Source organism: Pyxicephalus adspersus, chromosome 7 (genome assembly GCF_032062135.1).
Source record: "Pyxicephalus adspersus chromosome 7, UCB_Pads_2.0, whole genome shotgun sequence".
Lineage (NCBI taxonomy): Eukaryota > Metazoa > Chordata > Amphibia > Anura > Pyxicephalidae > Pyxicephalus > Pyxicephalus adspersus.
Window position 1 is genome coordinate 77,290,138 of NC_092864.1, and position 12,032 is coordinate 77,302,169.

General features: G+C 39.4%; 1 protein-coding gene across 6 annotated transcripts in view; it reads right to left on the reverse strand.

Annotated features, from left to right (window-relative positions):
- CLEC16A (C-type lectin domain containing 16A) overlaps positions 1 to 12,032 on the reverse strand; it is a 333,014-nt gene that overhangs the window by 65,142 nt on the left and 255,840 nt on the right. For all 6 annotated transcript variants that reach the window (XM_072419009.1, XM_072419008.1, XM_072419010.1 and 3 more), the window contains 2 exons: positions 11,091 to 11,242; positions 10,563 to 10,767 (listed from right to left, as the gene is read on the reverse strand). In XM_072419009.1, the coding sequence (XP_072275110.1) occupies positions 10,563 to 10,767; positions 11,091 to 11,242 (357 nt within the window). The remainder of the gene's footprint in view (positions 1 to 10,562; positions 10,768 to 11,090; positions 11,243 to 12,032) is intronic.

Sequence of the window (12,032 nt, forward strand, 5' to 3'; positions counted from 1 at the left end):
GGCATATAAAGACAGTCTTCCATAACTCATGTTAACATATGTAGCACCCTTTAAAAATGTTCAATATTGTGTAAATATTTTTATGTAATATTCAGATTTTTATATTTGACTCAAATTATGTATTGAAATATTTACTGTTAACACATTTTTATTTGATCATTTTTTTACTTTCTAGTTACCAAAATAGATCAAAAGATAGGGCAATAGACGTGATTACATTGCCAAATTAAAAAGTCTTATATAAATATTATAAAATATTCACATGTGGAGTGCATTTTTTTGCTTTACAGTATATATAATTTGGATACATCAAGTTTTTTGAACAGTAAATTTACAATACAGTAAAAAACTATTCCAAGGTAAAGTGGGTTTGCAAATAATGAGGAAATAAAGAATACAAAATACTTTAAAAATATTCTTCCATTTGGACTATATAAAATAAACATCTTTACATGTCTATGAATCTCAGTTTCTCCTTCTGGCAAAATAAACTAATCTATGTTGTCTACTCAGATAAAGAAGGTGCTCTTCCTTTAATTCCTTTATCTTGGTCTAAGTAATTTGGCAACAAAAAAAATATGTTAATTTAAATGGCCCTTGGAGTGATATTTATATTAGATCCAGAGATTTGGAGCTTGTGAATAAGAGAAATAGACATAGGAAAAAAAAAAGCTGCCTTCCTACATATAAAAGTACATAAGCCCAAAAACAAATGTCTTACGTTGCAGTGTAAGTACCAGATGGTAGAGACCTCTCTGATAATGGTAGAAGTACAGCAATGCAGGGGTACAATCACCCATTTTTAGCTTCTGGTCTCCTAATACAGGTGTCAGGGTATTGAAAGAAAAGACAGGGGTTAGAATAGCAACAAATGGTTGCAGGTTTAATAAAAACTGTTACAGGGTCCCAGGCTCTGGAATGAAGGGAAAGGTTGGGTGGGCCAAGACATGCCTAGGGAGAAAGCCTCAACCAGAGAGGATATGATGTACTTGGGCTTATGTGTAGGGACCCTCTCCTTTTTGGACATCAAACACAGAAGTATAAAGGTCAGCAAAGTATTCACCAAAACTTTTAGCTGTTCTATGTGGGTCACAGTTCAAATGTCCCACTTGACACAGCTGTTCTATCCCAAATGTGGCAGGCTGAAATGGAATCCACCTTACTGCCTTTGTCATAATACATAACCCTTAAAATTTTTGTGCCATTGCGAACATCAAGACTTATGCAATAATAATACGGATTGTTGGGAGTGTAACAGCTGTTCCAAGCCCTGAAGGACTCCATTTGTACCCTCAAGGCCAAGGTCTTTTTCTAAAGATAATAGCAAGAAATATGGGCTTTCCACAGGGTGGACATCTGGAACACTAAACCAGTATTCTCTAGAAAAAAAACATTCTAGTTTGAAGGGAGAGCATGTATGAATTGTATGTAGCAATGTTAGTCATTGAGGTGCAAGAAGCTTTGTTGTACAGGTGTGTTAAAGGATACAGTCATGGGGCATGATTGAATCAGCTAATCATTCCTATAGCTGTAGCGGAAACTTTCAAAACTAGTAGACCAAAATAGCTTAGAATGCCATTATTAGTTTTATGTGGGGGCAAAAAGAAAAAGAAATGTAAGATGTTGGATACACAACACAGCAAATAAGCTAAAAAGGAAGCTTAAGCCTCCTAAAACTAGAAGAAGCATGCAAGGTAGGGGGTGACCTGCCTGAAAAACTTTGGTGATCATGTTGAGAGCAAAAGTCAATTTTAGGACACCAGCCAAATGCAAAAAAATATGCAGGAGACTATAGTAAGGATGGTAAGGACCCAATCCAAAAATGTCAGTTGGGAGGAGATAAGAGCACCACATCCACAAGGGACAAATATCCCCGAGAGATATGTTCAATCTAAATCTGGAATCATTAAGGAGAAATAGGTATGAGCTTGGAGGTATGAGCTTGAGGTAAAGCAACTTTGGTCAACTTACTACTTACAAATTGTCCTTAGACGAGGTTAATGACATTGTGATAGATTTTGAGCCTCTTTGAGGGACAGTTCGTGACAATGGACTTTGTAAAGCACTGCGTAATATGTTGGCACTATATAAATAATAATAAATCCACCCTTCTGCATTTTATTCAGTTTAAAATTCTACCTAAAGACTAAAATGGTTCCCTATGTTTCAAAATTATTTCCTGAATTCCAACAAATCATATCCTTTCCTGTAAAAGATGTTTTAAAAACAAAACCTTAAATATCAAGTGTAACTTTCTATTTTTAATCTTCTTCTAAAGCAGCGGTGTCAAACTCAAATACACAGTGGGCCAAAATGAAAAACCTTGACAAAGTCGTGGGCCAAACGTGAAACTGAAATAGCACCGCTACTACAATTCCCTGGGTCCAAAAAACAGTGCAGTTACAGGCTTAATGTTATGAGTGGCTGGAACTCCCTCCCCACTGAAATGCGGGGCCACGCATAGGCAGAGGGGCAGCTAGTCTATGGATGTGAGTGATGCCGGGTAGGGGTTCTATTTCAATGCAGCGGCGGGCCAGCTGCAATTCATATTTAGGATTCCTTTGGGGGGGGGGGGGGGGTGAAAAAAAGGACGTTGCTGGCCAGAGTTTGACACCGCTGTTCTAAAATGTTCAGTTTGCTACCTGGTGTAGGCACTCTCATAAGAAAACATACACTACTGTGTATATAAGGTAAGGCATAGTGCTACTTCCATGTACAGGATAGATAATTATTTTAGCTCTGCAAAGAAGTTTATGGCATTTGTTGCCCTTAGCAATATCCTGATGCCTTATAAGAATATCATTATTTTCCAGTAACAGAGTTATTGTTGCCCTTACATGTCTGTTTTTCTTATCCTATTCCTGGTGATAACATTTGGTTTATCTATTGCAGGGATATTCAAAATCTGGCCTGCGGGCCAATTGTGGCCTGTGTTCAGGTTTTCACTGACCCTCTGGCTCTGTTATCATGAATAATATGCAGCCCGTGTATGTGTGTGCACAGAGAATCCGCCCACTACAAATGTAGGGGATAACACACTCCTCCTCCTAAAATCACACTGTTCTGATACTTGTGTTCATTGCAAGGGATGGTATGGGCATTTTGACTGGACTGTGGCTGGCTACAGATAAGTTGTCTTGACAGGTATATGTTTTTCAGCAATTTGTGCTAAAGTAGTTCATCTGTGGAACAGGAGCATATGGGCGATTCCCCTCCTCCGCCACACCAATCAAAATGCCTTGGGCACCCCATAACCTTGTTGGTTTTTTAACAGCTTCCCTTACTTCCACCTTTGGTAGTTACTAAGCATTGCAATACATACAGCAGCCATGCTCTGGACTAGTTTTCCAACCATCACAATCTGTCAAAAGCACTCAGATCCTTGGCCTTTTCCCATTTTTCTGCTTCAAACACAATGAGCCTAATTTATTAAAGCTCTCCAATGTTGGAGAGAATACATTTTCATCAGTGAAGCTGGGTGATCCAGCAAACCTGATCCAGCAAATCTGGTCCAGGATTCAAAATATTTGTTAACAAATGGCAAATGAGTTTTAAGAAATCCATTCCAGGTTGCTGGATCACCCAGCTTCACTGATCAAAGTGTATAATCTCAAGCCTTGAAGAGCTTTAATAAATCAGCCCCATTATCTTTATGACCTTCCAGTGAGCGTGCCAATTATTATATTTCACCGCTTGACAGGTGCCCCTGTAATGATATAATCAATGTTATTCACTCCACCTGTTCATGATTTTATTGTTTTGGATAATTGCTATAATATAATATATATATATTTAATTATATATTCATGTAATCAGATCTGTTTTCCATGACGTACTGCATACCATATTCATATTAAATAATTTGCATTTATTGTTAATGGTTCAAACAGTGTCAGGCTGAATGGTCGGCCCCCATACATTTTAACCTCACCAAATCTGGCCCTCTTGCAAAAAGTTTGGACACGCCTGGACCATTGGAATAACTTCCACATGTCATTTTGGGCAGCATTTCAGCTTTAAATTTCCATTGTTGATGCTTCCCATTATTTTGTTTAGCTACTGCAAGCTTAAGTTCTGAGCGCCTAGCCATTACACTGAGCAACAATTTTGAACAAATTTTTTGTTAACTTCAATTATTAAGCTTACTTACACCAAAATAGGTATGCGGATTCTGAAAGTGCACATTTGTAGTGCAAGCCTATTTGGCACATTTCAAAGTTAAACTTGTTGATCAAGATAAGTCTTGGGCCCAGCATAAGGTGTAAATAAATATAAAAGAGTATCCTAGTCTACCATCGGCTAAACGTCCAGTGGCTCATTCAGATGAAATCCAAGTGCCGGTTTTAGGTTTACTAGCCTCTCCTGAAGAACATGATTATGGTGATGAACTAAGTGACAACAATGATGAAGAATTTGAAACTGAAGAGGACTCTGTTCATAAGGAATTTGATCAGCATGGGTTTAGTGATTTGGCACGTGATTTGGGACTATTGAAGAAGGCTTCAGAACTCCTATAATCAAGACTGCGTGAGAAAAACCTACTTGAAAAAAGAACGAAGGTATCGTACTTTCAAACCAGAGATATTGCATTTCTGCAGTACTTTAGAACTGACAGTGGCTTTGTGTATTGCCATAACATACCTGGTTTATTGGAAGAATTGGGAATTCTAATCTATAACTCAACTGAATGGCGACTATTCATCGATAGTTCAAAGCAGAGCTTAAAGTGTGTTCTCCTTCACAATGGCAATATATTTGGGTCAGTCTCAATTGGCCATTCAGTTTCTCTTTGAAATATGCAGACATAAAGAGAGTCATTGAGTTGTTGCAATATCACCAACACAATTGGGTCATCTGTGTTGACCTTAAAATGGTATCCTTACTTCTTGGTCAGCGACATGCATGTGGAACAGCAGAGCTCCTGAGAAGCATTGGGTGGAAAGGAATTTGCCTCCAAGATGATCCAAACATTCTACATGAGCCACTTGTTAATAGAAAGAATATTATATTCTTGCCTCTGCACATGAAACTGGGTCTGATGAAGCAGTTCGTTAAAGTTTTTCCAACTGAAGGAGACTATTTTAAGTACCTCATTTTGGCATTTCCTAGCCTGTCATTTGAAAAAGTAATGGCCAGTGTGTTTGATGGTCCACAGATTCGGCAGCTCATCAAACATTTCAGGACAACGTCAGAAGTCGAAAAGAATGCTTGGTTATTATTAAAAGCTATTATCAAGGACTTTCTTGGAAACACACAAGCAAATAATTACACAGAAAATGTCCAGAAACTCTTGGAGAGCTACAAAATGCTTGGTTACAATATGAGCATCAAGGTGCATTTTCTGCATAGCCATCTTTCTAACTTCTTGGAAAACTTTGGTGCAGTTGGTGATGAGCAAGGTGAATGATTCCACCAAGATTTGAAGGAAGGACGGTATCAGGGTAGATGGGATGTACATATGATGGCTGACTATTGTTGGAGCATCTGGCTGGATTGTACTCCAGGAAAAGCTATAGGCGTAAATTTTTACCTTAACCGCTTAACCAATTAATTTTCAAATGTTTTACTGTAAAAAAAAATGTCATAGAGTAACAATAAATCCTTTGTATGAACAAAAGAAATTTAAATAAACAGCACATTCAAGTTATTTTTTCATTGTATGTAAAATGTGTATGTTTTTTGACAAAAATGGAGGGTACCCTGTATCGTAAAAACTGGATAGCAAAAAACTGGTGTCATTTCTGGATTCACCACCCACAAATTATTAAAAAACAAGTTTAATATCTAAAATTTAAAAATACATTGCGATCATATGCTATTACAGAAAAACCCTGGAGTGCAAGGAGAAAGCAAAGAAAGAGGTTTTGAGGCTCAAGAGCTTTAAGTCAAGCTATGAATGTATTATTATATATTTACTTCTTATATAACAAGGTAATAAAAATACATAGTTCACAGACCTAGAACATGTAGTACATTGTCTTGCCTAGTTATGTTATACAAGAAACACAGAAGTAAAAGTATTATTGCAGGTTAACATAACATGTTCTGTTAGTTACACCTATTTCTGTTCTGAGACACAGAAATTGGGCGTTTTACTAGACAAATTGTTGCTAGCATGAACAATACTGTTCATGCTTGAGCCTCTTTACTTTTACTTGTGTTTCTTGTATAACATAACCAGGCAAGACAATGTACTACATGTTCTAGGTCTGTGAAGTATGTATTTTATGACCTTGTTATAGATGAAGTAAATTTATAATAATACATTCATTGCTTGACTTAAAACTCATGAGCCTCAAAACCTGAGCACTCCATGGTTTTTCTGTAATTTGATATACTAAAGAGGGAGGCCCAACTGCATAGACTCCTATTATCTTGGGGAGATAAGGGAACATCCCCATCCCCATCACCCCCTCCTTCCCCCCTTTTCTCCATCTCCCCTCCGGTATTACTGGTTATTTGTATTTGAGATTATATGCTATTACCTTAAAACTCTATCTATTCCAATACAAAAATTTAATAACTTGGGGCAGATTACAAAACTTGTAAGACATAAGGTACAGAATTGAGGGAAAAAAGCGACTCAATGGAACAGAAATGTCTCACAGGAAATACAGACCTTTGAACTCATTTGGTTATACTCGATAACAGGCAACTCTAAAAAGTGTAGGTGCAAATAAATGCTTATAACAATATTATTAACAATAATGATTGTACTGGAGTGATCTCATTAAGCCATTTCACATAATCATGTAAGTGACAGAGGTCTCTTTAAACCATTTTACATAACAGTGCTATTTTACTTTTTTGGCAAACCTATTACATATACGCAAATGTTAGTATTTTACGAATAACTATTGTGAAACAGGAATTGGAACAGAAATGGACATACAATTACACTCTGCGTGTCCTATCTCGTGACTTTGGGCTAATTCATCCATCTGGGCCCCAACACATCCCCTGCTGCTGACATTCTGAAATGCTATTTTACCAAGCCATCTCTCTGACTCAACAAGCTTAGAAGCCTCACTACCACACATCACAGTACCTGCTCTCATGGACTTCAGCCTGCCACATTGTTTTTTGTACCCATATGGCTCTCAATTATCTGTTAAAATTTATTATTTGCCCTGCACTCTCTTTGCTGGCACTATTCCCTCTCCTCCCCAGTCTGTTAACTCATTGTCTCTCTGCTCCTTCACTCTCCTGCTCTGTTACATTCTGGTGACATCTCACCCATCCCTGGTCACCCCCACAGCCTCTCTCTTCCCTACTACGCAAGATACTCCCTTCTCCTAACCTCATCCCCCATGCACCCTACCCATAAGTTTTGACTCCCTTACTCTGGCAGTCTAAGGAATGCCAGATCTGTTGGCAATAAATTAAACTCTATACACAACCTTCTCCTTTCTAAATCTCTGAACTTCCTGGATCTCACTGAAACTTGGCTTTCCTCCTTTGACTCTCTGCTCTCTCCTATGGAGGCACTAGACCTTGCAACAGAGTAGGGGGTGGTGTGGGTTTCATTCTCTCACCTAACTGTACATAGAGTACCCCGCCCTCTCTCATTTACACCTCTTTTGAAGTCCACTCCTTCCGTCTTTTCTGCCCCTTACCCCTTATTGTTGCTGTTGTCTACCGCTCCCCTGGCCCAGTATCACAATTTGTGGAAAACTTTGCCTCTTGGCTCCCACACATTCTTTCCAATGATCTGCCCACCCTCATCCTCAGTGACTTAATTTTGCAGTGGATGAGTCCAACCTTCCTTCCTCAGCCAAACTGCTCTCTATTGCCTCCTCATTTGGACTCAAACAGAACATCAGCGGCCCCACACACAATGCCGGACATACCCTGGACCTGGTATTTTCCAAACTCTGCAACCTCACCGTCCCTGACAACTCCCCATTTCCCTTTTCTGATCACAAGCTTATCACCTTCAACCTATCAAACTCTTGCCCCCCCGTGCCACATCCCAGACCTGGTCAATGGCAGAGATATCTGTAACCTTCACACAACATATTCTCAAACTGCCTTGCATCCCTAACCCCCACTCTCTCCAAAATCACCTCCCCAGATGAAGCTGCCACCCAGTTAAGCCACTCCCTTTCCTTGACTCTGAATAAAGTTGCCGCGGCCACCTTCTGCTACCTCCGCCCTGCCCATACCCTGGCACAACAATCACACCAAACAGCTACAAAAGATTGTTCATGCAACAAAGTGCAAGTGGAGAAAATCTACGCTGACTTCATGGACTACTATGCCAAGCTACAAAGCTTTAACACTGAACTCACTGTCACCAAGTAAAATTATTTTTCCACTGTCATTTCCTCTCAAACTTCCAACCCACGCAACCTCTTCTCAACAACTGATCCCCTCCTAAACCCCCCCCCCCCGCCACATATCAACCTTCACTGCCCAAGACATAGCCACCTACTTTAAAGAGAAAATTGAAAAAATCAGACACAATGTCTCTGCTCACCGGGCCACTCCAACCATAGCCACCCCTTTCACCTGTAAATCATCACTCGCCTCCCTCAGCCCTGCTAAGTCTCCTCTCTTCTTTCATCGTCTGCTTGACCCTATTTCCTCTGATCTACTCTGTGCCCATTCCTCCACCCTGGACCCCGCCCTAACCAAACTATTCAATCTCTCCCTTTCTACTGGTATATACCCCTCTGCTTTCAAAGATGCCATTATTCTCCCTATCCTGAAGAAACCCTCCCTACCTTCTAGCTACCCTCCTATCTCTCTTCTCCCATATGTCTCCAAACTTCTTGAACGCCTTATCTACAAAAGACTCACCGATTACCCGAGCAACAACTCTCTCCTTGACCCTCCCCAGTCTGGCTTTCCATTCCACTGAAACAGCTCTAACTAAAGCAGCCAATGACCTCATCAGAGCTAAGTCTCAAGGCAAATTTTCCCTGCTCCTTGATCTTTCCTCTGCTTTTGACACTGTTGATCACCCCCTTCTAGTACAAATCTTGTGCTCCATTGGTATCAGTGACACCGCTCTCTCTTGGTTGGCTTCCTATCTGTCTGACTGCTCCTTTCAAGTTTCTTTCAATGGTAATTCCTCCTCTCCCACTCTCCTCCCTGTTGGTGTTCCCCAAGCATCAGTCCTTGGACCAGTTTTTTTCTCTGTACACCTCCTCTCCCTGTAGTCTCATATTCTCCTTTGGCTTACAGTACCATCTGTATGCTGATGACATTCAAATCTATCTGTCCACCCCTGACTTAACTCTTTCGGTCCTGGATAAGGTCTCATGCTGCCTGTCAGCCATATCATCATGGATGTCTGACAGATTCCTGAAACTCAACCTGGATAAAACAGAACTCATCATCTTCCCCACTTCAAATTCCAAATCTCCATCTGACATATTTCTAACTGTTAATAACACTGTTATTCGTCCAACCCCTCAGGCACGTTGTCTTGGGGTCACCTTTGATTCAGCCCTCTCATTTACCTCAAATATTTAGAACATTTCCAGGTCCTGCCACTTTCACCTACACAACATCCTTAAAATCCACCCCTACCTGTCCCCAGAGACCACCAAAGTCCTTGTACATGCCCCTATCATTACTATAACATCCTCCTTTCTGGTATTCCACCAACCTGATTTTCTTCTCTCTAATCTATTATGAATGCTGCATCTAGACTTATCCATCCCTCCTACCGCTCTCCTCTTCGGCTCTATCTCTTTGCAGTTCACTGGACTGGCTTCCATTTCACCTTAGAATCAAATTCAAGATCCTGTGTAACGTCATCACACGCACGGCTTCAAGACTTTTCTAGTGCTGCCCCAATTCTCTGGAATGGTCTTCCTCATCCTCTTCGTCTTGCTCTTACTTTCTGCTCATTTTAAAGAGCACTCAAAACCCATTTTTTCAAACTTGCCTACCCATCTTCTTCTGTCTTTTGAAACCGCCACTACTTCCCACCACTACATTTCTCCCCTCCTATTGTGTGTTAATTCCCCCACCTACTACATTTTAAGCTCTTCGGGCCAGGGTCCTCTCCTCCTGTGTCACTGTCTGTATTCGTCTGTCATTTGCAACCCCTATTTAATGTACACCGCTGCGTAATATGTAAGTGCTAATTAAATCCTGTTTAATAATAATAATATTAATAATAATAATAATAATAATAATAACACACACACACTGTGGTAGTATTATAAATATCAACATGTACCATTTCTCAAGAACGCATTCTTTACAGTAGCATTTACCAAGACAACCATGGCACACAGCAACGCACAGTGAAAAAAAAATCTTGTTTAAGCAAACCCGAGGCCCACAGCCATTAGGTCTTTGGAAAGCCTTTATTTTTTTCTAAATTTAACAAATCTTTGGCAAATTTGCAATGAAACAACGTTTGTCAAAATCCTTAATGCCAAGACTATCCAGTTTTGGGATGATATTACAGGCTAATTCAGGCTAATTCAGTAATGAAAAAAAGACATAAAAGAATTAAAGAGTAAGACAAGATTTTCTGCTTTTTTCTGCATATTAGCAGTGTTATTCTGCAGATTAGTAGTAAAATTTGCAAGCACACTAACCGGATATCCTTTGCATTTTCATCCGTCGTGCCTGAATGCGCCCTTTAGCTAGCCTTTGTTTGGCTATAATACACCGAATGTGGTCAGAAAAAATAAATGTTGCTTGAAGAATAGGGAATGGCTTGGAATGGGGCGTCGATGCTGGTTTGTGGATAGTAATATTTAGCGCTCGACTGTCATCTTCTACACCTGTAACTTGCATATCCTAAAAAGAGTCAAGAGTCAAAAATTACTTTAGAACAAAGTAAAATGTTTTTACAAAAATATATAGTTTAGTAAGTGACTTGTAAGTCTTTCAGAGAAATCTACAGCATATATAATTTATTCCAGATTTAAATACGTTCTAGAGTTTACTTTACGGGATAATTTGGGTTTTAGTTTTCCTTAAGATCTAACTGGTGTTCATTATGAGTTTGTTGGGAACTAACAATTAAATGTTGTAGAAAATCACAATTCTGATTAGCAAAAATCTGTTCTATGTAAAAATGATTTGTATAGTTGAAATTTAGAAAAAAATGATCTACCAACCTGTAATAAACCAGCAAACTTCACAACACCCCATCCAAGTCGTTTACTGTCTGGTTCCACAAGGCTCATTTGATAGATATCAACTGCCAAAAATCTTTGAACTTGGTCTCCAACCTTTGTAATTACTGTGCATGCAATCAAATCACTGTTATCTGAGTAGAAGGAAAATAAAGGACTCAGCTGTAATTAAATCAAGCTACCTTATTTTGGTGCAACTGCTATAAACAGGGACAAATGAATAAAACACATTTATAAAGAAACACTGGCTAAAGTTAAAAAGATGCATAACAGTAAACACAACATAATTCATAGCAACAAATCAGTCAATATCTTACATGGGTTCTACAACTTAATGCTAAAGAATGGTAGTTGCTGGGGTTCTGAGAAACAACAGAAGACATAAGGGCATTCAAAGGCATGTAAAGGAGGATTAATAAAATGTATATGTATTTGTCAATCACTACATGTTTATAGTAGGGAACCTTGGTCACACTAAAAGGGATACAATACAGACTCACTCACAGAAAAGCAAGTACTGAAGAAGTCTGCTTCACCTGGTTTACCTTCTTTAATCTTTAAATAGATGTTTACCTAATATAGACAGGGTAATATCATTTACAGTGGCTTCAGTTATTTGTATTGAATCCAAGACAAAGAATTTGAATTTCCCACTGGCCACGCCCACCGGCAACACCCGCACGGACATTCACCGGGAACTTCTCCGGTGACTCATCAGTACACAGACGCTGTTGGAGATGTGATCGCTGAAGCAGAACAGAGGGGGACGCCGGCAGATAAGGTAAGGCTTTATTTATCATCATTAACGCTGCTTTACCTACCCCCAAGTGTGACTCAGGGTTACCACTTTTAGCAGGTTTTTTCTACCCCGAGTCACACTCGGGGTTACCGCTAGGGAGGTTAAAGCATACCTAAACTAAGAAT